This window comes from Nicotiana tomentosiformis, chromosome 6 (genome assembly GCF_000390325.3).
Source record: "Nicotiana tomentosiformis chromosome 6, ASM39032v3, whole genome shotgun sequence".
Taxonomy (NCBI): domain Eukaryota; kingdom Viridiplantae; phylum Streptophyta; class Magnoliopsida; order Solanales; family Solanaceae; genus Nicotiana; species Nicotiana tomentosiformis.
This window is the reverse complement of record NC_090817.1, coordinates 120,715,554-120,738,606: the sequence shown is the minus strand read 5'-3', so window position 1 is coordinate 120,738,606 and position 23,053 is coordinate 120,715,554. Positions and strand designations below refer to the sequence as shown.

Sequence of the window (23,053 nt, the reverse complement as noted above, 5' to 3'; positions counted from 1 at the left end):
TGGTGCAAGGGTTGGAGATGTCCTAACTCTATCCACTCCTCTTCAAGATTGTAATTTTTTTTTTACTCATTATTTTTACTTGATATGTAACATCAAAGTAGGTAATAACACCAATATTTATAATAGTATAAATTCTATTTTAACTCAAAACTAAAAAACTTATAATTATATAATTTTAATTGCAAATCAATAAGTTCAAAACAATTTAAGTTTCATACTCTAATTTTGAATTAGTCTTCTAGCAAAAAAAATCAATTTTCTAATCAAAATCGAAAAATACCTGAATTTTATGTCAAATTTTATATGAGTATTGACTATCCCACATTAGAAATATAATAACAATATCACAATTATATAATTCTAAAATTATTAATCCCTATATATCTCACTTTACCCTTAGAGGATATAGACATGTTACAATAAATCTATTTTTTTTTAAAACTATACTAAAAAAATTACTATTGTTTTACTTTTCAAACAACAATAGAGTGGTATAAAGTAGATAGAGGTAATATATATTTCTCTTTTTAGAATTTACTTTAAAAACCATATTTTATTTTAGAAAATCATTTGAATTCTCGTATACATCAAGTGGCACAATGAATAAACAGAAAAAGAACCCAAAATTTAAGTGTTTAGATCCGATCACTCATTTTCATTCAACTGCTAACACTTTGAAACAAATATGCTTTTTCTCTTTGTCTCCATCTTCCTCCTCTTAGCTCCGGCGTCATTGCCGTCGATCGCGGCGGCGGAGACGGAGCAGCAGAAGCAGCAACAGTTCGCCGTTGACGGCGGGAAAGTATTGAAGCTTGATGAATCCAACTTCGATGCCGCAATTTCCACCTTCGATTATATTCTCGTCGATTTCTATGCTCCTTGGTGTGGCCACTGCAAACGTCTTGCTCCTGAGGTCCATTTCCTTTTTTAATTGGTCGGGCTCATATTTGATGATTTTGTATTTGTTTATTTATTCAACTATTTTACTTTCTACTTGTGATTTGATGATGATAGCTGATTTAATTATATATCAGAGGCCTGTACTTTAATTGAACTAAGGGTCCTGCTTGAGTGTAGTCATTCGTAGGTGCAAAGCACTTTACTTGCTATTTTAAGTGGATAACTGCAATAAATACAGTTGGCTTTCGTTACTTTAAGTGTGAGTAAGAGTAAATCAGGTATACATGATAATTGACCTCAATTACAAAGAAGAAAAGCCAATGAGTTGAATGAATTAAGAACTGCAAAACTAGAATAAGCATATACTGAGTTTTTGATACTTTTGCTGGAATATGGAATCTAAATTAGACTATAGATCTTTTCTCTTTTTATGATAGTAGTGTCCGAGCCAGCTTGTGCACAGTCCACTATTCTAGTAGTGTCCGAGCCAGCTTGTGCACAGTCCACTATTCCACTAGGTACTGCTATGTCCACTAACACAAGTACCAAGTAACTTTGTCCACTAAGGATTAGGAAGATAGGAAGAAATAACATAGTCTTTTTTGTCTCTGATGGGATTTGAACCCTGATCTCCGAGGTTTGCACCCACTTCATTGAGCACTACTAGACCATGCACTTGGTGCCAACTGCCAAGTCAGTATAAATCATAGAGGGGCTAATTGCAGCTTTTGTCCCTACTTCAGGGCTTTTGCGATCTCTTTCCTAGATAAGATACTTAGTCTGAATGCCGCAAATGTTACTGCTTGGTCTATCTGAGAAGGGACATTGAAACCTCCTTTATGCTGAAGAACATACGCCAGTTTTTAATTTTGAAAAGGAGATTTCCATTATTATCTTCAACTTCATATCCATTACCTTCAAATTGTAATCCTTTTATTTCAAGAGGCTAAGGACTTTGGGGCTAACTATAGAAACTGAATACCTGATATAATTTATTTTTTTTAAAATTGCAACTAATTAGCTATTGGCATGGTCATTAATAAGAAATTGCAAATGGTTGTGTTTGTTATTGATCAAATGCCGTTTGCTGTACAGTCAAACATATAAATTTACTGGTGAATGGACACCGTAATTGTTTTTGTAAGGTCCAAATGCTATGCTTGTTTACCTTATTAGGAAAGAAACGAAACATAGTTAGATATTTTCTGAAGCAAGTGATAGTTACAGTAGAAAAAGAGACAAGGAAAGAACTACTGACAAGGTTGCATTTCTACCTTAATTGATAAAGGATTATCCAACTAAATTCAAAAAGGTTGCATACTTTCCAGCGAAAAGGTAACTAGCCTCTAGAATGATTATGTCATATAGGCGATACATAGATTTGGATTTTCATTCATTTTGTGAAAGTAATCCCTACATTATTAGTCGCCCTCATAATAATGTGTACGTTATTATTCACTGCATACAAGTCTTGCATTATAATTTCTACATAACTAGTACTTGAACCAAACGACCCTAAGAGCATTATCTCTCTGTTAGATGGTTTCTGTGTTAGTGTGGGGAGGAGAGTGTTTTGCTGGTTGGCCATATGGAACTGCTTGAGAGATGAGGTGGCAATGGTTCTTTATATACATTGATAATCTTAATATCAATCATATCTTAAATTACAATGACCCCCCCCACCCCCCCAACAAAAACAATATTGCATTTAATATTGCCTTCAATATTTGCATTTCTCTTCTCAAGAAAAGAACCTCTTTATTGTGTACTCTGCTAGAAGTATAGAATGCGAACAGCATGTTTAAGTTCTTTGCAGTTGGAATTTTGTGTGATTTCACGTGATTTTCCGAATTTCTGAATTTTTGGAATTTTGACCTCTAGCAATCTGACAAAGTTTAAGTTCTTTGCAGTTGGACAAAGCTGCTCGCATTCTTGCTGAATTGAAGCAGCCCCTGGTTATTGCAAAAATAGATGCTGACAAATATAAACGTGTTGGGTCAAAATATGACATCGAGTACGTGTGCTTTGGCCTTATCATTAAGTCATTTTTCTGATATTAGTTTTACAATGTATGATCTGCATCTGTTTAATCAGGTTTGCAAGAACTGAAAAGAAGGGTAGTTATTCATTAGTTAGATAAGACATTTTTCTTATCATTCTTCAAGGGCTATCATTTGGTGATATTCATAATCAAAATAGACGTCAAACTCAGTAGTGCAGTGCAGGCCACAGGTCTAAGAGGTTGATTCCAGATTTCCCAGCCAATTAACCATTCCTTCCTGAAGTGATAGTGTTCACAACAGTTTGCTTTAAAAATTGGATTTCATTTTTACTATCTTAGGTGTACCATATGGGCAATTTGATACGTATGCACATGCATAAAAAGCAGATAATATGTATTTGGAAGTAGAGGAGTTACAAGACACTGAAGTTGATAAGCAAAAAGGCTAGATGCTGAAAGCTTATTGAGGGCCCTGCCACATCCATCTTCCGTGTCAGTACATCTGCTATGTCCTCTTCTGTCTTTCCTTTCCCTTGAACCTCCATTAGTTCTACCTCTGATTATAATATGATCTCCTGTTTCTGTCCTCTCTCAGGCTAGGATCTCTCCCTCGTCTATATTGTTCCTTCCTCTTTCTGTCTAGGATCTCTCTCTCGTGCTTATATAGTGCTGATACTTCTGTGGTTATTTTTGGGGACTCATGCCATGCGCTGGAGTATGAAGTATCCTTTGTCAAGTCTGTTGGAGAGGCAGAGTAGCCAGGTGACGTATATGGGGAGGGTGTAATCAGGAGAGTTAAAACTGATGGACAAAATATAAGACTAGTAGAAAGGGGATCGAGCTTTTTAGTTGGGAAATTTGGAAATTGGGTTCTGATGTACTTTCTGAACCGTCATTATTTTAAATGAGGCTGGATTATCCCGAGAGTTCAGCTGTTGCACAATTCAATTTTGTTTTTCTGCGAGAGAGTGGAAACTGAAAAGGTTCCAATGGAAGATTTATTAGATGCTCTTTGCTCTCCCTTGAATAAATAAAAACTATGTTGAGCTGCAGGAATGCACATGCTTTACGGAAATTAGATCAGTTCTCCCCTTGCTTATGAAATTAAATACTAGCCTATTCTTAAAACATTTTGTTGCTAGTTTTATACTGTATCACCCGATGGTTCTGAGGTTGAGACTGTAGAGCCCAGGCAATTTAACAGTCCAGGCAGTAAACCTTGGTTATGGCAACATAACCGGTGGTCCTTAAGACTCGTATTAGCCAGGTGGGCGTTGAGAGAGTCATGAGGAGGACCGTGGTTTAAGGTTTGCTTGACAGGACTGTGGCTTGACAGGGCTGGTGTCTCAGTAAATTTTTATCCTGTAATTCCATTTAAGCGATCCGGAATAATATATGATACAATTTTGATGAGAAGTTAATAAATTTCTTCCAAAATGATTTTTTATAATGGTTGCTTTTGTTCCAGTTATATGTATCTGTTATAGGATTTATTACAAACCTTTATATACTTTAAATCCTATTTGCAAGATTATGGATTTCAAAAATGAAACTATTCTTATAGAAACTAATTTTGGTAAGTCTAAAGTTACCACCAGAAGAACTATTAAGTGGGATGAAATCGATTTTCCCAAATAATGAGTCATTGAGGAAGCAATAGTTCCTCAAAATAACATTAACAGTGAAATCGCAGAAGTTGAACAAACTTCAGATGGAACTGTTAAGATCAGGTTTAATGAACCAGATCAAACTGATAATATTAGTTATTCATCTAGATTAACTAGATCAAATTCTTCTTATATTTCACCTGATGATTATACTATAGATTTTCCATCAAGATCATCTACATCACAAATTAGAGAAAATAATGGAATAGATGTCATAAAAAGTAGTACAGATAATATTGCTAGTGTTATTCCTAATTCAACTGAATCCGAAATGGATTTTTTCAACGGTTTAAATGGATAGTCACCGAATAGATTTTAGTCTGGGTTCGCTGGCAAGAAAAATGATTTGAGAAGAATTTAAAACACCCAGATGGAAACTTTTCAGAAATTGATTTTTTGACAATTTTGATGAGAAGCTAATAAATTCTTCCAAAATGATTTTTATATGATATAAGTAGTCACAATAAAATGATTGCTTTTGTACCATAGTTTATGTCTAAATATGTTGATGGTTATATTTTCATGTTAGAAAGAGATTAAAAACTCACTAATGGTGAAATTTCTAAATCAGTTTTTCCCCTACAAAACTCTTTTCAAATGGGAGAAAAAGGATAAAGTAATTTATTTTACAGCTTTTTCAAAATTATTTGAAGATGATACTGGTAAAATTACTACTAAGAATTTGAATATTATGCTCACGCAGAATAATTATACTAATATTTATATTAGTATTCTGGGTGAACAAATTGTTTCCATTAATGAAAGACTGGACAAATTAATAATAAAAGTCCAGAAAATATCTAAGGATACTACAAAAGGTAAAGAGCAAATTGCTACCGCAAGTATCCAACCTCCTCCTGAGGTCAAAGACTTCAAGTTAAGATGTCTAGAGGACCTGGAGAAGTTATTAGATGAAAAATGTGAAGGATTCAAAATTAGTCCTTTAAATTTAGAGCACCTATCTGATGAAGATAAGAGAGTAAAACTCTCTGATGAGATTAATAAAATCTCGGAAAAGTTTGCTCGAAAATCGGTCCAAAGGATGTTCTATTATCCTAGGCCAACTCCTCAAGATGTACTCGAAGAGGAGCCCGATGCTAGTCATTTTTCCCAGAGTTATAATGGCACAGAAATCTATGAATGGAACATAGATGTTTTTACTGACCGTCAGATTTATACTCAAGTACATAGAATGCTTATGTACAACACTATCTGCAAGGTTAATAAGAATTCTGAGAAAACCATTGCTGAGATGATAGTGGCAGGTTTTACTGACCAATTGAAAGGCTGGCGGGACAATTATTTGACGAAAGAACATCGCGCCGAAATTATGAATGCGGTAAAAGAAGAAGAAGGATAGAATGTTCATCATTGTGTCTATTCTTTAGTTCTTAGTATTATAGAACATTTCTCTGGAAGATGGTCAGACAATAGTGAGACCTTAAGGACTATGTTCAAAACCTTAGATGTAATACTTTGACAAATTTTAGATGGTATAAGGATGTTTTCTTATCCAGGGTAATGGAATTACCAGAATGTAATAGTACTCACTGGAAGTCCAAATTTATTGATGGACTCCCAACACTATTTGCTGAAAGGGTTAGAAAAACTATTCGTTGAACAACAATGAGTATAGATTATAATAGCTATTCCGATGGAAAGCTTATTAGTGTATGTACACAAGAAGGCTTAGCTCTATGCAATGAAATTAAGTTAAGTCAGGAAATTAAGAAACATCGTCTTCATGAAAGACAACAGTTAAGGGAGTTCTGTAAACAATTTGCCATAGATATCCCTAGGAATAAAAAAGAGTCTCATAGGCATAAGCAAGAACCTTATAGGTATAAAAAGAAGTAGAGAGAATCTTTTGATAAAAGATTTGAGCGGAAAGAAAAGAGAAGAAAGGCTTATAAACATAGAAAGGATTTTATAAAATACAATAAGCCTGATGCTTGTTACAAATGTGGTAGAATAGGTCATTTTGCTAGAAATTGCAAGGTCAAGGATAAGATTAAGAAACTTGATATAGATGATAATATTAAGGACTCTTTATATAAGATTCTATTAAATTCTTCTTCGGAAAATTCTCCAGAAAATAGTGATAGAGGAAATTCATCAACTGATGAAGATCTAAGGGTTCTATAGGAGTTAGAATACATTTCCTCAGAAGACGAATGTGGACCCTGCAAACAGAATCAGAATCAGTGTTGTAATAACAACACATATGATGAGTATTTTAATATTTATTCTCAATTTAAGGATCTAGAAGTCAATATTCTGACTAATGATAGTTTATTAGAACTTCTCAGGGTCTTTAAAGACCCAGAATTAAGGTCCCAGATAATTGATCAGATGAACAAAATTAAGGATAAAATTCCTACAAGTCCAGAGATTGAAGAAATTTCTTCTCAAAAGGGACCATATACGATGTCTGATGTTAAAAGGATTTTAAGAGAAAAATCCCAGGCCATTGATAGGCCAATTACTGTTCAAGATTTGAAAAATGAGATTAATAATCTCAAAGGAGAAATCTCGAATTTAAAGGCTTCAAATATAGCCTTAGACAAGAGAATTATTAGATTAGCAGATTCTCATGTCCCTATAAGTCAGGATTTCAATACTAATATTACTAAAGAAGGTTTTGATGATATTAATGGTGGTACCTCTAAGGATGTGGCAAAAAGTAATTTTGTAGGAGCAGTTAATTTGGCTGATAATGAGTTTTTACAAAAACTTCAGCTTTTTACTACTCAAAAATTCTTAATAAAAGTTGCCTTTTTAATAGACTATAATTTCAAAAAAGAGTTTACTGCTTTATTTGATAGTGGTGCAGATTTGAATGGTATTCAAGAAGGAATAATACCTTCGAGATATTTTCATAAAACTACTCATATGCGGGAAGCGCGACTTAGGTGGTTTGATCATGTGAGGAGGAGGAGCACAGACGCCTTGGTGAGGAGGTGTGAGAAGTTGACATTGGAGGGCCTACGGAGAGGTAGAGTTAGGCCAAAGAAGAGGTGATGAGAGGTGATTAGGCAAGACATGGCGCAACTTCAGCTGACCGAGGACATGACCCTTGATAGGAAGGTATGGAGGTCGAGGATTAATGTAGTAGAGTAGGTAGTCTAGAATGTTCATAACAGTTGTATTGGCACGCAGTCTCGCTTTCTGTTGGTAGTAGATCCAAATGTTTAAAATGAATTTCAATATTTTTTGAAAGTACTAAAATATCATCAATATAAACAATTATAAAATTTGTATAAGGCATGAAGATATCATTCATTATTTTCTGAAATTCAGAAGGGGCATTTTTTAAACCAAAAGACATGACATTCCATTCATACTGACCCATTAGGACATTAAAAGCAGTTTTGTATTTATCAGACTCAGATATCTGAATCTGCCAATAACCAAATTTGAAATCAAATTTTGAAAATATTATAGCATCATACAATCTATCCAATAAATCCTTTTTATTAGGGATTGGATATCTAATCCACTTTAAAACTTTATTAAGGGGCTTATAATTGATAACTAATCTTGGAACTCCCCGTTCCTGTTCAGCATGTTTATTAACATAAAAAACAGTACATGACCATTTAGACCTTGAAGATCTTATAAGACCTTTTTGCAGCAAAGAATCTATTTCTTTTTTGCATAATACCAAATAATCTGAATTCGTTTGGCAAGGTCTAGCCTTATTAGGAATATTATCTTCCGAAAAGTCTTCTTCATAAGGAAGACTCAGTGTTGTAAATAGCAAGCGCTGCGTTGCTAATAGCATGTGGCGACGCGAGGCGAGGCAGCAGTGCTTTTTTGGTCTGTTGTGTTGCGATTCAGAAAAGGCGAGCGCCTCTACCTGTGTAGCGAGAGGCATTGCGAGGCGACGCTATTTGAAGGAAAAAAAGGAAGAAAAGGCAGCGATTTAGATTAAAATACAAAATTAGGGCTTCGGTTTCACTTCTTCTCCTTCAGCGACCATTTCTCAGCAACAGAAAAATTAGGGCTTCATCTTCTTCTTTTTCTTCCATCATCAGCCATCAGCACAGTAACCCAGGTATGTTACTTTCTTTTCTTTTCTTCTTCTACTTTCTTCTTCTTTAATTTCAACTGTCTTATTCTTTTTTTCTTCGACAGTTGGACTTCACCATTGTTGTCTTCTTCTCTTTTCTTTTTCATCTTCTTTCTTTGCTCTGTTTTTCGGCCGAAGTTCTTTCTTCTTTCTTTCTTCATTTTTCTTCTTCTTGTCTTTTTTTTTTTTGCTCTGTTTTTCTTCTTTCTTTGCTCTGTTTTTCGACCAGGGCTCTTTCTTTCTTCTTCTCTTATTGTTTTTTGGCTCTGTTTTTCGACCAGCAGCAGAGGCAGTAGCTCTTTCTTTTTAGGCTCTGTTTTGTTTGCTATGTTTTTTAATTATAGACTTATAGTCTTATAGAGTAGAAATAATTGCATATTGACTTGATAATTTTTTTCAATAAAACAGTATTGAAATGGCGTCATCCGATAGTAATAAACGAAATGATATAGCTTGAAATTATGCTATACAAGGCTCATCAAGATCCGCAATTAAATGTGTATTTTGTGAAAAAACATATCATGGTGGAATAACTCGTCACAAGCAACATTTGATAGGTGGATTTTAAAATGTAGTACAATGTCCTCTTTGTCCGCCCGAGGTTAGGGAGGAAGTAAAAGCATTTGTTGATAAGCAAAAATGTGACAAGAACTCAAATGAATTATGAAGCATCGTTGAATCTAATTGATGAAGATGATGAAATGGGACCTCCCCCCCCAAAAAAAAAACTCATAAGATATCTTCAAATAGTTCTAGTGGGTCATCCACAGCACGTACAGTGACAAAAGGTCCTCTCAATCGTGCATTCTATATTTGTATGAAAGAATGGCATATGATGCCGTATCAAAATATCTTGTCATAAGTTGCCAAGGGTTGCCCTTCCATTTTAGGTCAGATTGTTTTAGAAGAGTTATTATCTCCTTTTTCTCATTTTGGTTATAAACCTCAATAGTTTCATGACTATCATCTGTTAGTGCCGATGAATATGATGGACTATTATTATTACCTTGTTTGGATTTAATAAAATCCAAAAATGCTTTGTACATTGAGTGTTCGGTATTAATACCATATGTTCCTGCTATATTAGCAGCTATTAGCTGCTGGTTTCCGATTTGGGCAAGGATATTCCCTCTGCCATATGAAGGTGTCCTTCCTCGTCCTTTTCCCCGATGAGGTCTATATTCGGGCCTCATATCCTGCCATAAAATTAAAAGAATTATTAGTTCAAAAATTCTCTAGTGAGAAAATCAGGGAGACTATTATCTGTACCTTTTTTGTAAATGATTTCAAAATCAAATGGTGTCAGTAAAACTTGCCATCTTGCAAACATTTGTTTAGATACATCATGTTTGCAATCTTTATTAAAGATAAACTTTGCTGCTTGGCAATCGGTTTTTATTATAAACCTCTGATTATAAAAATCAGTCTGGAATTTTAACACACATTTGACTATAGCAAGGATTTCCTTAGCCACAGTAGCATAATTCTTTTGAGAATTATTCCATTTCCCTGAGTAGAATTGAACAAAGTATTCTTGTTTATCAGTTGTGGAATATTGTTTTAATATTCCACCATATCCAATATCTGAGAGCACCAGTTTCAACAGCATTTGCCCAACTTGGATTAGCAAGCGTAAAGCATGGAAGATTATTAACCTTCTGCTTAATACGTTTGACTGATTTACTATGATCATCAGTCCATACTTTCGGATTTTTTTTTAATCTTTCATAAATAATTGAAGTATCCTTAGCAAGGTCCTTATGAAATGAGCAATATAATTAAGGCTTCCTAGAAACCTCTGGAGTCGAGTCTTATCAGTTATGACATCACGGAATTTGGATGCAAATTCAATGCTTCTTTGGAGTGGAACTATTCTTCCATTTTGAATATTATGACCCAACAATCTTATATTGGTCTGAAAAAGGGCCATTTTTGGTTTAGAAATGACTAAGCCATTTTGAATTATAATTTTTCTAAAAAGATCCAAATGCTTAAAATGAATTTCAATATTTTTTGAAAGTACTAAAATATCGTCGATATAAATAATTATAAAATTTGTATAAGGCATGAAGATATCATTCGTTATTTTCTGAAATTCAGAAGGTCCATTTTTTAAACCAAAAGGCATGACATTCCATTCATACTGACCCATTAGGACATTAAAAGCAGTTTTGTATTTATCTGAATCTGCCAATAACCAGATTTTAAATAAAAATTTGAAAATATTATGGCATCATGCAATCTACCCAATAAATCATTTTTATTAGGGATTGGATATCTAATCCACTTTAAAACTTTATTAAGAGGCTTATAATTGATAACTAATCTTGGAATTCCCCGTTCCTGTTCAGCATGTTTATTAACATAAAAAGCAGTACATGACCATTTAGACCTTGAAGTTCTTATAAGACCTTTTTGCAGCAAAGAATCTATTTCTTTTTTGCATAATTCCAAATAATCTGAATTCGTTGGCAAGGTCTAGCCTTAGTAGGAATATTATCTTCCGAGAAGTCTTCTTCATAAGGAAGACTAACTATATGCTTTTTCCTATTCCAAAATTGGTTTGGATGGTCCCCACATATTTGTAATGTAAACTGATTTTTCAAAAAATCAACTTTTTCTATAAGCTTTGGGTTAAATCTTCTCCAATAGTAAGACTACAAATTTCATTTTTCAAGAAATCATTTGTCTATTTTTTGCAGAGATGTTCTCAGTCATTTCATTTAAGAATCTTTTAAATGGTTGAGTTATAAAATCAAAATTAATTTCTTTATTAACAAAGGTTCCTGTAAAACCTTGGGCATCCCACCTAGTAAAAGGAATTATATGATGAAAAATGGCACTCCTAATATGATATCATGGGATATATCTTTTACCAAAATAAATGTTTCAGGTATACAAACCTTATCTTGGCAAATAAAAGCTTTTTGGCAATTTATAAGAAATACTCAATTCTATCACCACTAGCATTTCTTAATCTATGAGTAGTTTTATGAAAATATCTCGAAGGTATTATTCCTTCTTTAATACAATTCAAATCTGCACCACTATCAAATAAAGTAGTGAAGTAATTCTTTTATAAGAAGATATTGAAGTAATTCTTTTTTCTTTGTTTCTCTCTTCTTCTTTTTTTCGTTTGGTCTCAATGCAGTGGATATCCAACTTTGAAGATATTTATGCATGGAGTTCCAACAGATTACTACGGACCAAGAAAAGCAGATTTACTTGTACGATTCTTGAAGAAGTTTATTGCTCCTGATGTGGCAATACTGAATTCTGACTCAGCTATTAGTGAATTTGTTGAAGCAGCCGGCACTAGCTTTCCTATATTCATAGGCTTTGGTTTGAATGAATCTGCTATATCACATTTTGCAGTAAAATACAAGAAAAGAGCATGGTTTTCTGTGGCAAAAGATTTCTCGGATAAAATCATGGAGTTCTATGATTTTGACAAAATACCTGCTTTGGTAGCTCGTCATCCAAACTATGATGAGCAAAGCATCTTCTATGGCCCCTTTGAAGGTTAGCTTTTCATCAACTGTCATATTAGGCTTTGGAATTAATTAAAATCTCACCCTGCTTATGAAAATAGTATCTCATCCTTCCTAGAAACAAATAACAATTAACATTTATTCATCCCTTAGGAAGCACCTGAGCAAACAAGAATCTTGCCATATTTAATACACACATAATAACAATAGCACCTGTACTGTGTTTTAAAAACATGCTTTCGTTCAAGGCATTGGCCCTTATGGTGTCACTTTAAAGAAGATGTCAACAATAATGTATTAGTCACTCTCCTGGTCCCGCTATGTGCTTAAATAATGTGGATCAATCACATAGTGCCATGAAAAATTGCTGGAAGACGGCAGTAAGTTCTGAAATTTCAGTGTGTCCAAAAACCTATTGCTAGTTATAGTGCCTTCAAAAAGGATGATTTAAGAATCTGAAGGTGAATTTGTGTCTTGAAGATTTTATGAAATAATGGTGAATATCTGAACCTTCTTCCTGCTATGGATCACAGAAAAATTCCTTGAGGATTATATCAAGCAGAGTTTGCTCCCGCTGGCTTTGCCCATTACTGAAGAAACTCTGAGGTTGCTGAAAGATGATGAGAGGAAAGTTATTCTGATGATTTTGGAAGATGAGACTGATGAGAGGTCTAAGGGATTAGTGAAACTCCTGAAAGCTGCTGCATCTGCAAACCGCGACTTCGTGTTTGTTTTTGTTGGGTTCAAGCAATGGCAAGAGTTTGCTGAATCATTTGAAGTTTCTAAGAAAACTAAACTGCCAAAAATGGTTGTTTGGGATGGCGATGAGGAGTACTTTTCAGTAAGTTCAATTACTTTTTTTTTCTCCCTTTTCATGTTAGGCTTTTGAATAGTTGACTTAGTGGTAAGCATGTTTTCCTGTTTCTCTTTAAATCTAAGAAATGTCCTCTCTCTCTGTCTCTGTCTTCAGTCTCTCATAGTTAAAAAATTACCACCCAAAAATTTCAGTCTCACAAATATTGTAGAGCTATGTCCATTGGTTAAAACTGTGGATATGATCTTTCTTTTTTTCTTTTTTTTTGAGAAGGTAACGTATCCAATATATTAATCAAATCATCAGCACAGAGTTTGTACTGGAAACCAAAATTTACATCTTGAAATGCTTAAACAAAAAGCAGAAACCAAAAATCCTTGCTCTTCTTACAAGGAGCCTAAAACTTCTAAGATTGAAACCTGACTATCTATATATTCTTGTTTACACCAAAAACTAAACAGAAGAATACAATTCATCTCGATCTTCTGTGAAGAGCTACTTGTATCTTCGAAGCATCTAGAATTCCTCTCTTTCCAAACAGTCCACCAAATAGCTGCCGGGACAATTTTCCATCTGTCTTTGTTGGATGTAGTGCTTCCCCCAGTGTTCCAACTAGACAAAAGTTCACAAGGTCTTCCTGGCATTGTCCATCTAATACCCCTGAGGTTGATGAATAACTCCCACAATTGGCTAGTTACTCTACAATGTAGAAACAGATGGCTAATTGTCTCTGCATCTTGTCCACACAGATAACATCTTGAGCAAATTGGCAGTCCTCTTTTCCTTAAATTTTCCTGAGTGAGCACTGCTTCATTGGCCACCAGCCAAGTAAAGCATGCAACTATGTATGGTATCTTTACTTTCCAAATGTGTTTCCAAGGCCATGAATTGATTTGAGATCCCTCTTAATTCTTCAAGTCCTTGTATGCTGAGCTAACTGGATATGATCTTTTTCTAGACTCTGTTAATATATCTTTTGTGTGCACTTGTGTTTCCTTGATGCCTGAGTACGAGTAACTCTTAGATCTAGACTTACCTGGCTTCCTAATTAGTTAGCGAGTTTAAACAATCTATTGGCATTGGCTTTGGGAAATATATTATTCTTCGAAAAGAATCCTACAAATAGAGAGATGCATTATGGTGAAGCCAAAGAGGAAGTGGCAGTAAGAACTTGAGTATTATCCATGTCCACTCTAGGCAGTGCATGTTTGTGGACCCTTATCAAGTGTAGTAAATATAATTTAGGTTAACGTGCTTTATGTTTGGAGTCTGGACTTCCTGCTTGTGCAACATGGCTAAAATATAATGCCTTCAACTTATGGACTAAAGTGAACAATGAACTCATCCTTTTTGCTTAATGTGCTGACTGAAATAAGCAACAAGGATAAACAGTACTTAAGCATACATTTTAAATGGTATCATTTCACTGGACGAAATTTTATCACGTTTTTAATCCGAGTCAGAGATGCTTTTTGTGAATAATATCTACGCAGGCTACATATGTTGAATTTTCAGTGACTGATCGAGAGTGAGACAAGTATTTACGCATAATCTAGAACAAGTCCCTTTTGACTAAATCACTAAAATTAAAAATTGTACTCGTGCAACAGGTTGTTGGCTCGGACAGTATTAAAGATGAAGATCAGGGGTCCCAAATTACACAATTTATTCAAGGATACAAAGATGGAAATGTTATACAGAAACGTATTAGCTCTGCTTCTTTCATGGGTTTCGTGAACTCAATGATCGGGGTTGGAACAGTAACAATCATAGTGTTTGTGGTCGCAGTGGTGATGATCATCCAATCTTTAAAAGAGGAACCCTTAAGGGTTGGTACAAGAGATGAGGGAGATTATCCAAGCAGCTCCACCTCTCAGCCGGAAGCCAGACAACCACTTCATTCTGGAGACAAACAAGACAAGGAAGATTAAGTTTCGTATTGCAGAACTTCAACCTCAATCTGACTAAAATAGTGAGCTTGAGAAATCTTTGACAGGACGACCAAATTATTGGTAGATCTCAGAGAGATGTTAGGTTTCATACTCACCATGAGCACAGCTCTTTTTATCTTGAAGGAATAACACGAACAGCTATACTTGTAGGATTTAGGACTTATTGCAACAAGTTGTGCTATTTGTTGTAACATTTATAGTAAAAATATGGAGGTAAACTTAGTTTCCCACTGTATAAATGAGTTTTAAAGTAGAAACAATGCTGCTGCCCATTTTGTTTTCCCTCTACAATCTAAAAAGTAAAAAGCCATTGCTTGTTTGGCGATTAGTTAGCTGGAAATTTATTAGGTAGGCTGCATTATTGGACGTATGTAGACTTGTCAAGTGGACCGATAAGGCCCCTTGGCGCAGGGCGTTGACTGTATAAGCGTCCTACAAAAAATAAAAAAGAAAGTCAAGGTTGCGATTTTAATCACAACTAGGTTGTATTGGTTTTACTTTATGATTACGGTTTTAAATGTGGTCTCGCATTTAGGCTATTAGTTGTAAGTCGTTAATTGAATTTTTTTTTAATGTTGACAAACCTTGAGATTCTAATTTCGTACGTGTCCGGTACTTACATTTTTTTGGTCAATCTGTATGTATTCTATAAGGATCTTTGTAGTTTTCCAATTTATTTCTTCAACATTACACTTCTTCACTTTAGTTCTTACCTTTAATGTAAATATTTGAAATATAAAGTTCAAAATATTAACCCAAAAAAATCAGCAACACGATGGCTAAGGGTAGGAGTGTTGATCGGGCGGATAATTACACTTAACGGTTTGGCTTAACGGTTATCGGATTATAAATGTAGTAATCCGCTAACCATCCAATAAGACAACAGGAAGATTGGTACCGGATTAACGGTTATTGGGCGGCTTATCGACTAAACCAAATAGAAATTTTTTGAACAATCATTCCATCAATACCAAAATGTTTCAAATCAATACCAAATTTTTAATATCATCTAAGATCTAACCAAACGATATTTTTGAATTGAAGAGTCCTCAAGACTACTCATACTGTCATACAGTATTAATCAAATTTTTAATACCATCAAGACTACTCATACAGACACACGTATCAATCATTCATATTTCGATTTTTCGACTTTTCAGTTCTCAGTTCAAGAGAGACGAGAATGACGACTTCTCTGCCTCTGGTGGCTGTAAACAATTGAGAATTAGAAAATAGAAATTAGGGATTTAGCCATGTAGGATTTCAATAATACTTTATATACATAGAGGTAAAAGTGTAAATATAAAAATTCTTAACGGGTTAACGGTTTACCCGATAAAAAAATTCAGTAATCTTCCTCCAAACCGTTAATTATAAAATCTCAATCCGTTCACCATTCATTACCCCGATAATCCGATACCAATAAGCCAATAAATCATCGGTTAACAGTTTCGATTTGGTTTTGAACGGTCCTAGTTAGGGGTGATCATAAGCTGAGTCCGCCCCCCCCCCCCCCCCCCAAAAGAACCAACCCGAGATCGAAAATTTTACTTCGAGTCTCACACAATCAATTAGTAGCTTTTTAGGTTACATATGCGATAATCCTCATGAATTCTTTTTTCCCCCATTTCTTTCTAGAATTTGGTTGTGGAATGACTTATTATTTATTTTCTGTACTATCGATATGAATTCTCATTGAAACCCTATGAATCGATTAAAATCTCAAATAAAAAACTAACAAAATCAGCTGTAATGGAGAGACCCACGATACAGTCCATGTGCTCTTAGTTGGCACCCCTGATTGGGGTAGATACACTTGTGTATAACATATCCTCATGCTGATTGAATCCTCTATTGCTTAGGATAATGTATTATTATGCAATTTACTATATTTTCAAGAATGAAGCGATTCAAATTTTTGCCTATATAGTTATAGATAATTCTTAATGCATTCGAAGCAAAAAAAGTTTGAACCATCTTATACGAAGATTTAAACGAGTCAACTGCCAACGTGAAGTTCATCATCTGAAGTTACTTCAGTAAACCTCCAAGGAAATACCTTTGAACCTAACAATATTCCAAATTTTAATATTATCATTTTACTATACCAAATTCTAAGTCTATTCTACTTATCTAATCGTAACATTCATCTTTGAAAACTGAAAATGAAATCCAAAATATATTTGGTGTATAGCCACAACCAACAAAACGACATCACATGGTTTTGCTCATGAAACAGCTTCTTTCTCAACCTCAGATGTACAATATCTGGAAACCAAAAAAAAAAAGAAGAAGGGTTTTCGGATACTCTTTATTCCTTTCAAAAACTAAAAACAGAAAAAGTCATCTGACTGACAGAGATATTTACATGCAACTAAAGGCCTCAACCATCTATCAGTGGACATGGCTAAAAACCATCGGAGAAACGGGGAAAAAAGGAGAAAAAGAAAAAGGAAAAACAATTAAACAAAAGAGGGGCCAACGCGTACCGCAAAAAGCACCCATCTTTAGGCATGTACACTCAGCAAAAACCTCCAGATATAAATACCAAACCTATCCAACTACTAAATCAATATTACAGAAGTGTTGAGCAATAATGCAGAAATCGAGAGTTACCTGTTGTATTTCCTGTGTCCAGATGCCACAGCAACCAATACGAATCAGTTCCATTGTCTTCAGCTGTAATTTGTGGTCAGTATAATCCGACCACTGTGTTCCTGGTAAGAGGCTTCACAAATTCGACTAATGTTACCAACGATCAACTAAATCATGACTCACATCCGGGAAGAGAGTTAGCTGATACAAATGGTGAAAAGCTTGTAATTGACTCACTGTGGTACAGTGGGTTATGATGCTGACTTGTTGATCCAATATATCTTGAATTAAGAGGTGATAGAGAAGGATAACCCAATGAGTTAGATGAAATTAAGTAAGATGCACCAGATCTTTGCGAAGATGCATTTTGAAAGTCGAGTGAACTTCGGCTTATAGCAAAATGAGGTGACGGGTGGTAGGACCAAAGAGAGTGCTGGTTATGAGAGCTAGAGATTGATTGAGAACGAGAAACGGAAGGCGATCGAGATGCTCCTGTGCCTATATGTATTACTGCTGATGATGCTAATGATGACCTTAGAGATGACATTGAAGATCCAGATCGCAGACTGGAAGAAAGCAATGGTGTATATTCTGATGCTGGTGGTTCGCCAGTGCTAGTCCTTGCATCCCGTTTGCAAACAGGGCAAAAGGTTCTCCATGATGTCAGCCAAGTATCAACACAATCAGTATGAAATTCTGAAAAGTTTACATAGGACGTGTTTATAACTGAAAAATGCCAAGTGCTACAGAAGAAATAAATTCTGAATGTGAACATATTTCAATGAAAGTGTATTGACAAATACTGCAGTATAAAAGATAGATCAGCTCCGGACAAGGAAATATTCCAATTATATGATGCTTGGAACCATAACTTTGGTTTTTCCATAGTTAGCCACCAAGGAGACTTCAGAAAACGAAATAATTTCAAAAATTAAGTGTAAACTGTATTTATAACTGTTCGGGTACTTTGGAAAGGGTAAAAGTTAAGATGATAGAAAGTATGCACAGAGTGATGAATGATAAATGGTACTCTTCTCTACATCATGATGACAGGCTTGGAACCCAAAAATTTCAGCCAGTTGGTTGGGATCCTCGTCACATCCCGAAAATATGGGAGGGCTTGGAATGAAAATCCTTTTGATCAAGGCACTACTTGGGAAGTGGTTATGGAGATTCAGGATTGCAGAGCAGGCATTATGGAGGGAGGTGATAGCAGGAAAACATGGAGTCATGGAAGGGGAATGGAGGTCTAGAAACGTAGAGGAGTATTATGAAGGGTGAGGAAGATTTCAACAGTTTCCTATAGAGTAGGGAATAGAAGTAGAGTCAGTTTTTGGGATCATCAGTGGTGCAGACTGCGGAGAAAGTATATGAGAACGACCTTCTCCTTCCCCAATTTATTCAGAGTTTCGTGCCAGAAAAAGAAGATGGTATGACATATTCGGGTGGTAAAAGAGGAGGGATTTCGCTGTCTGGAATTTACATGAATGGGAGATGGATGGATTTCAAAGGTTGAAGGAAATTTTACAGAGTACCACTCTAAGCGGTGAGGACTCGTGAGCTGGGTGGCACGACGTGATGTGCATTTTCAATTGTCACGACCCAAAATCCACAAGTCGTGATGGCACCTACCAGAACTCCGAAAACTTCATCCAGACCTATCGGAACCATCAAAACTCCGATCCGAGGTCAAATACTCAAAGGTCAATTCTTTCAACTTCGAGCTTCTCAAATGAGAGTCACTCCTTAAAATCATTTCCGAACCACTCAAAACCCCGAGCCGATGATGCACGCAAGTCATAATACACTAGGTTAAGCTACTCATGACCTCAAATTGCCGAACCGGGCACAATTGCTCAAAACGACCAGTCGGGTCGTTACACCAGTAAAGTCATAATACAACAAGATTTTGGTGGGAGAGGAGTCACTATGTGGGATTATACCGGGTTTGTTGTTGTTGTTGGGAGAGGAGTTAAGTTTCTTTAGTGATGACACTACCATAGATTCATGTTTAAGAGGATACATTAGTGCTTATCAACCATGATCTGTGATTAGTTTGTCATGGCACCAAAAGTCAAAAAAGATGAGTATCCTCCCAATGGAGGAACAAAACTTAATAAAATGCTTTGTGTTCCTACTTTCAACGACCTTAGTAACAAATAGAGCTAAATATGAACAACTTGGAAAGTAAATAACGTCTATAAGAGAGGATAACTTACTGTGCCGGCACGGAAGAACTCTAAGCTTATTTCCCACACGATAATCTTCGAGGCATATAGCACATGTTACTGATGTAGAATTATCCTCCACAACTGATGTAAATATCAAACTTGGCATAGCTTTCACCAAACGACTACTAATCCCATGAAATTCACGGACACGAGAAGCTCGGGGCCTCTCTCTTCGTATATGATGTCTGCGAACAAAGAAACACATCCCGAGCACGGCCGACATAGCAAGTAATGAAATGAAAGACGTAGCCATGATTGACCAAGCTGAGTTTTCCAAGCTTGGGATTATCCATACTTCCATATCAGTGTCACCAGCATATTTTGTGAGTGTTTCTCCAGAAGCTTTTGAAACGAACAGTGCGAGTATCTTCACACCAGTAGAGGTTCCTGCCACTGTATTGTGTGTCTGGTTAAACCTTTGGTTGTTAAAAATCAACAGTTATAGAAGCTTAAAGCATTCAAAAGCAAGAGATGAAGTTGGTTTTTGAAGTCTTTGGCAAAAGATTTCTGAGTTCACTATTTTATTTTCCTTTTGGCTGGGGGTGGGATAATAATCGTCTAGTTTGTCAGTTCTATGATATGAACATTTCAGATGAACCACTTTGGGACATGCTGGCTCAAGACAAATCACAGAAGATGAACACATCATAACGATCATGAGAAAGCTTGGCAAGGATTTCGAGCTTTTTAATTTCTAAGAGCGTGTTTGGATTGGCTTTTAAGCTGGTCAAATCAGCTTTTAAGCTCTTTTAGCTTTTTTCAGTAATTGGCAAAGCTAAAAAGTGCTTAAAATAAGTTAAAAACTGCTTAAAACAAGCCAAAAGAAATAAGGTGGGCAGCCCCAACTTATTGCTTTTTGGCTTAAAAGCTATTTCTGCTGAAAAGCCACTTTTTAAGCCAATCCAAACGGGCTCTAAGTCATTCAATTACTTGGTCAAATACAAGTTTTGCTGCAACTGGTTTTCCTAATAATCATCTAAAAGTTGTAAACATGTATTTAGTCCAGCTTACCCCAACGCCAATGGGAAAAATATAATAATTATAAAACTTGGAAATCAAATGCATCACATAATAAAAGACTAAAAGAGATCTTAAGAGCTGGATAATAATTTTCTGTTACAAATTGGAGATGGCAAAATATCTTCTGTAACTTCCTTCAGATGGATCAATCCCTCTTAATCATATTGAATCTCCAAATAGCACTTTTATTTTTCATCCTACAAGTTTTTATGAATAACTAGTTAGGGAATGAAGCGTAATTTGGTTGATCAATTGACAGTTTCGAAGTTTCGTCAACATTTTATATGGCATATACAGAGCATTAAGTGATTAAAGGCAAAGCAGGAAATTTACATCAAAAATTGTATAACGCCACATAGCTGGCTTCTGCAAGGAGTAGCGAGCTCAATGTCAATTTAAACTGTAAACCTATTTCCCTTTCCAAGAAATCATTTTACTTCTTACCCAATGGATCGAAATTAATAAACTTAGAAAGGTTAATGAAGAAACGGTTAAAAAGTAAAATGTATAGTGGAAGAGAACATTACTTGGAATAATAGTACCATATGCATTGTCATAGATAATGGCTGCTTTAAAACCCGCAGCTTGTGCTTTTCTGACTTTATCCTCAAAGCTACATCCACCCCTAATTATCAGCACAAATGGATCTTTTGTGAAGTTATTAGTTGGTTCAATCTTGTTAGTCAAAGTCGAGCATGCATCCAAAGGCTCTGCCACATACAATGTTCCACATTTGCCTGAACCCTTTGGTGAGGGAGCTGAAATTAAAAACAGGTCGAATTTGTACATTAGCAGAAAAGAAGCCCCGTAAATATCATGCCAACAGAAAAGTAAAGAAAACCTTTGCTATATCACAACACATAGCTTTTTCAGTTAAAACAGAAATACAGCCAACATTAAAAACCTCAAAAGTCAAATACAAAGAAACCAAAACCATGATCAACAACAAAATATATTGAGATCTAAATGCAAGTTATTAATACAACATCCATACATACTCTCTTGATGCAAGTACAGATCTCTTGGAGATTCTAACTAAAAAAAGAACTTGCAAAATATGACAGATCAAATTTCCAAGATGAGATCTTTTATTCCCCGTAACTCGTAAGAAGCTCTTAACAAACAACAACAATAACAACAACAACAAAAAACCCAGTTCAATCCCACAAGTGGTGTCTAGGAGGTAATATACCCTACCTGGTAAAGTTAGAGAGTCTGTCTCCGGTAGACCCTCAGTCACTCCTAACAAAAAACATGATCTAGTAAACCCAAAAAACATGATCTAGTAAACCTACCCCACCCCCACCCCAAACCCCCAAAACGCAAACATGGAGAGTAAAAAAGCAAAGCATGATTAGTTCAAGAAGCTCATGAAAACATAAATTAAACAAAACCAAGTTCCTAATATTCAACAAAAAGCACTTCTCAATTAATTTTTAAGCGCAGAATAAAAAAGAAGTCTTGGGGGGGGGGGGGGAAGGGTGGGGGGAGCAAAGTCAACTCACCAAAATTAGCTTCAATGTCTTCAAAAGACAAAGTAAGGTTTTTACCAATCAAAATTACACTTCCAAGAGCTCCAGAAGCCACTAAAGACACATAACTGAAGAACAAAAAAACCCAAGAACTCACCATTCCACTTCCCAAATCTCAAAACCCTACAACCCCTTTAAATAATTTCAAGGAAATTCACAAAAAAATAAGACTAAAATTCACAACAACCCCTCTTGTCAATTTTCAAGAAAAATCACCAAAAAAAAAAAAGAAGATACACTCTCAAGATTGCTGAGAGAATAGAAACATCAGCTTCCATAGGAATTTTAATTTTTTTGGTTTTCCTTGTATGTATGTATGTGCGGGGGAAAATGAGAAATTTTTGGAAGGAATTCTAAATCTAAAAGGTAAGAAAATCAACATTTTCGCTATATATAAATTGTGTCTCTCTCTTTTGTGTGCTCTAATGATTATTTATCTTTTTTACATGTTATTAAGCTAAAAAGGGACAAAAAATAACAAAAGGGAAAATGACAAGTAAACCAAAAAATAATAATAATAACAAACGACAGAAAAAGAAAGGATACTTTTGCAAGTTGCAAAATCTAGAGAAGGAAAATGACTTTTAATTGTACAAAGTGAAATGTCAAAAATGATGTTAAATATTTTCCTGAAAAATAGTTAACCTTTATTTACAACTTTTATGCTAATATCGATTTAAAGAAATTACTTTTAGCGACATAAATCATAGAGTTCTCGAAAAGAGCAACTTCTCAAAGTATGAAGATTTAGTTTTTATTGAATCAATATTTTATAAG

The 23,053-nt window shown here is 35.1% G+C and overlaps 2 protein-coding genes across 4 annotated transcripts; one reads left to right on the top strand and one right to left on the bottom strand.

The window, feature by feature from the left end:
* Nucleotides 1-587: 587 nt before the first annotated feature.
* LOC104087197 (protein disulfide isomerase-like 5-2) lies at nt 588-15,180 on the top strand. Its single transcript, XM_009591604.4, has 5 exons — nt 588-913; nt 2,811-2,914; nt 11,793-12,163; nt 12,666-12,973; nt 14,557-15,180. Exons 1-5 carry the CDS (start codon nt 686-688, stop codon nt 14,875-14,877), a joined length of 1,332 nt encoding a protein of 443 aa, XP_009589899.1. The 5' UTR covers nt 588-685; the 3' UTR covers nt 14,878-15,180.
* A 1,878-nt stretch (nt 15,181-17,058) lies between these two features.
* LOC104087196 (receptor homology region, transmembrane domain- and RING domain-containing protein 2-like) lies at nt 17,059-22,698 on the bottom strand. 3 transcript variants are annotated; one of them, XR_684240.4, is made up of 5 exons: nt 22,250-22,698; nt 21,272-21,502; nt 19,713-20,117; nt 17,515-18,189; nt 17,059-17,166 (listed from the first exon to the last, which is right to left on the bottom strand). XR_684240.4 is itself a non-coding variant. In XM_009591602.4 (4 exons), exons 1-4 carry the CDS (start codon nt 22,374-22,376, stop codon nt 17,666-17,668), a joined length of 1,287 nt encoding a protein of 428 aa, XP_009589897.1. In that variant the 5' UTR covers nt 22,377-22,698; the 3' UTR covers nt 17,183-17,665. The 3 variants fall into 3 exon arrangements, 2 of the variants coding, with proteins under 2 accessions (XP_009589897.1, XP_009589898.1); XM_009591602.4 differs by lacking the exon at nt 17,059-17,166 and having other exon boundaries at nt 17,183-18,189; XM_009591603.4 differs by lacking the exons at nt 17,059-17,166; nt 22,250-22,698 and adding an exon at nt 21,942-22,044 and having other exon boundaries at nt 17,183-18,189.
* Between the last annotated feature and the right edge of the window lie 355 nt (nt 22,699-23,053).